Here is a 5,000-nt window from a genome sequence, read left to right on the forward strand (position 1 = left end):
GGACCCACCCTGACCCAGACTGTAGTTAAAGAGGACCCACCCTAACCCAGACTGTAGTTAAAGAGGAACCACCCTGACCCAGACTGTAGTTAAAGAGGACCCACCCTAACCCAGACTTGGTTAAAGAGGACCCACCCTGACCCAGACTGTAGTTAAAGAGGAACCACCCTAACCCAGACTGTAGTTAAAGAGGACCCACCCTGACCCAGACTGTAGTTAAAGAGGACCCACCCTGACCCAGACTGTAGTTAAAGAGGACTACCCTAACCCAGACTGTAGTTAAAGAGGACTACCCTAACCCAGACTGTAGTTAAAGAGGACTACCCTAACTCAGACTGTAGTTAAAGAGGAACCACCCAAACCCAGACTGTAGTTAAAGAGGAACCACCCTGACCCAGACTGTAGTTAAAGAGGAACCACCCTAACCCAGACTGTAGTTAAAGAGGACCCACCCTGACCCAGACTGTAGTTAAAGAGGACTACCCTAACCCAGACTGTAGTGAAAGAGGAACCACCCTAACCCAGACTGTAGTTAAAGAGGAACCCCCTAACCCAGACTGTAGTTAAAGAGGACCCACCCTGACCCAGACTGTAGTTAGAGGACCCACCCTAACCCAGACTGTAGTTAAAGAGGACCCACCCTAACCCAGACTGTAGTGAAAGAGGAACCACCCTAACACAGACTGTAGTGAAAGAGGAACCACCCTGACCCAGACTGTAGTTAAAGAGGAACCATCCTAACCCAGACTGTAGTTAAAGAGGAACCACCCTAACACAGACTGTAGTTAAAGAGGAACCACCCTGACCCAGACTGTAGTTAAAGAGGAACCATCCTAACCCAGACTGTAGTTAAAGAGGAACCACCCTGACCCAGACTGTAGTTAAAGAGGAACCATCCTAACCCAGACTGTAGTTAAAGAGGAACCATCCTAACCCAGACTGTAGTGAAAGAGGAACCACCCTAACACAGACTGTAGTGAAAGAGGAACCACCCTGACCCAGACTGTAGTTAAAGAGGAACCATCCTAACCCAGACTGTAGTTAAAGAGGAACCACCCTAACACAGACTGTAGTTAAAGAGGAACCACCCTGACCCAGACTGTAGTTAAAGAGGAACCATCCTAACCCAGACTGTAGTTAAAGAGGAACCACCCTAACACAGACTGTAGTTAAAGAGGAACCACCCTAACCCAGACTGTAGTTAAAGAGGAACCACCCTAACCCAGACTGTAGTTAAAGAGGAACCATCCTAACCCAGACTGTAGTTAAAGAGGAACCACCCTAACACAGACTGTAGTGAAAGAGGAACCACCCTAACCCAGACTGTAGTTAAAGAGGAACCACCCTAACACAGACTGTAGTGAAAGAGGAACCACCCTAACCCAGACTGTAGTTAAAGAGGACCCACCCTAACCCAGACTGTAGTTAAAGAGGACCCACCCTAACCCAGACTGTAGTTAAAGAGGAACCACCCTAACCCAGACTGTAGTTAAAGAGGAACCACCCTAACACAGACTGTAGTTAAAGAGGAACCACCCTAACCCAGACTGTAGTTAGAGGACCCACCCTGACCCAGACTGTAGTTAGAGGAACCACCCTAACCCAGACTGTAGTTAAAGAGGAACCACCCTAACCCAGACTGTAGTTAAAGAGGAACCACCCTAACACAGACTGTAGTGAAAGAGGAACCACCCTGACCCAGACTGTAGTTAAAGAGGACCCACCCTGACCCAGACTGTAGTGAAAGAGGAACCACCCTAACCCAGACTCAGTTCTGTGCTCTGTGTTTGTATGTTAGCACCCAGCCCTAGTGTTCTGTGTGCTCTTGTCGATTCCGGGTAACGTTCTTGTGGTATTCTGTTTTTTTTGTTTTTGTTTAGTTTTGGTGAGTTTCTTTTTAGGTTTTTTTGTGTTTTTCCTTCCACCTTTTGGATTTGCCATTTTTTATTTTTAGGATTTTTAGGATTTTTTCTTCATTAAATACACCGTCTTAAGTACTGCTGTGTCTGCCTCATCTTCTGGGTTCTGCTGTCTACAGTCAACTATACAATACAGACAGTAACAGCTACAGTCAACTATATAATACAGACAGTAGCAGCTACAGTCAACTATACAATACAGACAGTAGCAGCTACAGTCAACTATACAATACAGACAGGAACAGCTCCATACAGTCAACTATATAATACAGACAGTAGCAGCTACAGTCAACTATACAATACAGACAGTAGCAGCTACAGTCAACTATATAATACAGACAGTAGCAGCTACAGTCAACTATACAATACAGACAGTAGCAGCTCCAGTCAACTATACAATACAGACAGTAGCAGCTCCAGTCAACTATATAATACAGACAGTAACAGCTACAGTCAACTATACAATACAGACAGTAGCAGCTACAGTCAACTATACAATACAGACAGGAACAGCTCCATACAGTCAACTATATAATACAGACAGTAGCAGCTACAGTCAACTATACAATACAGACAGTAGCAGCTTCAGTCAACTATATAATACAGACAGTAGCAGCTACAGTCAACTATACAATACAGACAGTAGCAGCTACAGTCAACTATATAATACAGACAGTAGCAGCTACAGTCAACTATACAATACAGACAGTAGCAGCTACAGTCAACTATACAATACAGACAGTAGCAGCTTCAGTCAACTATATAATACAGACAGTAGCAGCTACAGTCAACTATATAATACAGACAGTAGCAGCTACAGTCAACTATACAATACAGACAGTAGCAGCTCCAGTCAACTATACAATACAGACAGTAGCAGCTCCAGTCAACTATATAATACAGACAGTAACAGCTCCAGTCAACTATACAATACAGACAGTAGCAGCTACATACAGTCAACTATACAATACAGACAGTAGCAGCTACAGTCAACTATATAATACAGACAGTAGCAGCAACAGTCAACTATATAATACAGACAGGAACAGCTACAGTCAACTATACAATACAGACAGTAGCAGCTACAGTCAACTATATAATGCAGACAGTAGCAGCTTCATACAGTCAACTATATAATACAGACAGTAGCAGCTACAGTCAACTATACAATACAGACAATAGCAGCTCCAGTCAACTATATAATACAGACAGTAACAGCTACAGTCAACTATACAATACAGACAGTAGCAGCTACAGTCAACTATATAATACAGACAGTAGCAGCAACAGTCAACTATATAATACAGACAGGAACAGCTACAGTCAACTATACAATACAGACAGTAGCAGGTACAGTCAACTATATAATGCAGACAGTAGCAGCTTCATACAGTCAACTATATAATACAGACAGTAGCAGCTCCCGTCAACTATATAATACAGACAGTAGCAGCTCCAGTCAACTATATAATACAGACAGTAACAGCTCCAGTCAACTATACAATACAGACAGTAGCAGCTACAGTCAACTATATAATACAGACAGTAGCAGCTACAGTCAACTATATAATACAGACAGTAGCAGCTACAGTCAACTATACAATACAGACAGTAGCAGCTACAGTCAACTATACAATACAGACAGTAGCAGCTACAGTCAACTATACAATACAGACAGTAGCAGCTACATACAGTCAACTATACAATACAGACAGTAACAGCTCCAGTCAACTATACAATACAGATAGTAGCAGCTACAGTCAACTATATAATACAGACAGTAGCAGCTCCAGTCAACTATATAATACAGACAGTAGCAGCTCCAGTCAACTATATAATACAGACAGTAGCAGCTCCAGTCAACTATATAATACAGACAGTAGCAGCTCCAGTCAACTATATAATACAGACAGTAGAGTACCTTCTGGCTGAGGCTGGAGATTTGGCCACTATCACTGCGTTTCTATAGTCAGGAATCTGTAGAAGAAAACGACATCTCCTATTACTGTATGTACTGCAGTAGGAGGGGGTTGTGGGTAGTGTAGTCCTACCTCCTCCTGTATGTACTGTAGTAGGAGGGGGTTGTGGGTTGTGTAGTCCTACCTCCTCCTGTATGTATTGGGGGTTGTGGGTAGTGTAGTCCTACCTCCTCCTGTATGTACTGGGGGTTGTGGGTAGTGTAGTCCTACCTCCTCCTGTATGTACTGCAGTAGGAGGGGGTTGTGGGTTGTGTAGTCCTACCTCCTCCTGTATGTATTGGGGGTTGTGGGTAGTGTAGTCCTACCTCCTCCTGTATGTACTGCAGTAGGAGGGGGTTGTGGGTAGTGTAGTCCTACCTCCTCCTGTATGTACTGCAGTAGGAGGGTGTTGTGGGTAGTGTAGTCATACTCCTCCTGTATGTACTGCAGTAGGAGGGGGTTGTGGGTAGTGTAGTCATACTCCTCCTGTATGTACTGCAGTAGGAGGGGGTTGTGGGTAGTGTAGTCCTACCTCCTCCTGTATGTACTGCAGTAGGAGGGGGTTGTGGGTAGTGTAGTCCTACCTCCTCCTGTATGTACTGTAGTAGGAGGGGGTTGTGGGTAGTGTAGTCATACTCCTCCTGTATGTACTGCAGTAGGAGGGGGTTGTGGGTAGTGTAGTCATACTCCTCCTGTATGTACTGTAGTAGGAGGGGGTTGTGGGTAGTGTAGTCCTACCTCCTCCTGTATGTACTGTAGTAGGAGGGGTTGTGGGTAGTGTAGTCCTACCTCCTCCTGTATGTACTGTAGTAGGAGGGGGTTGTGGGTAGTGTAGCTCTACCTCCTCCTGTATGTACTGTAGTAGGAGGGGGTTGTGGGTAGTGTAGTCCTACCTCCTCCTGTATGTACTGTAATAGGAGGGGGTTGTGGGTAGTGCAGTCCTACCTCCTCCTGTATGTACTGCAGTAGGAAGGGGTTGTGGGTAGTGTAGTCCTACCTCCTCCTGTATGTACTGTAGTAGGAGGGGGTTGTGGGTAGTGTAGTCCTACCTCCTCCTGTATGTACTGCAGTAGGAAGGGAGAAGCTCTCAGGTTGTCTACTGGGATGTTGAAGAAGCCCTGAA

At 44.8% G+C, this 5,000-nt stretch overlaps 1 protein-coding gene across 1 annotated transcript in view; it reads right to left on the reverse strand.

Moving 5' to 3' along the window:
• LOC135538749 (phosphoribosyl pyrophosphate synthase-associated protein 2) overlaps positions 1-5,000 on the reverse strand; it is a 39,559-nt gene that overhangs the window by 6,275 nt on the left and 28,284 nt on the right. Inside the window, exons 6-7 of the mRNA XM_064964655.1 lie at positions 4,927-5,000; positions 3,841-3,896 (exon numbers count right to left, since the gene is read on the reverse strand). The exon at positions 4,927-5,000 is cut by the window's right edge and continues 42 nt beyond it. Of these exons, the coding sequence (XP_064820727.1) occupies positions 3,841-3,896; positions 4,927-5,000 (130 nt within the window). The remainder of the gene's footprint in view (positions 1-3,840; positions 3,897-4,926) is intronic.

The sequence above is a fragment of the Oncorhynchus masou genome, unplaced genomic scaffold (genome assembly GCF_036934945.1).
Source record: "Oncorhynchus masou masou isolate Uvic2021 unplaced genomic scaffold, UVic_Omas_1.1 unplaced_scaffold_181, whole genome shotgun sequence".
Classification (NCBI taxonomy): domain Eukaryota; kingdom Metazoa; phylum Chordata; class Actinopteri; order Salmoniformes; family Salmonidae; genus Oncorhynchus; species Oncorhynchus masou.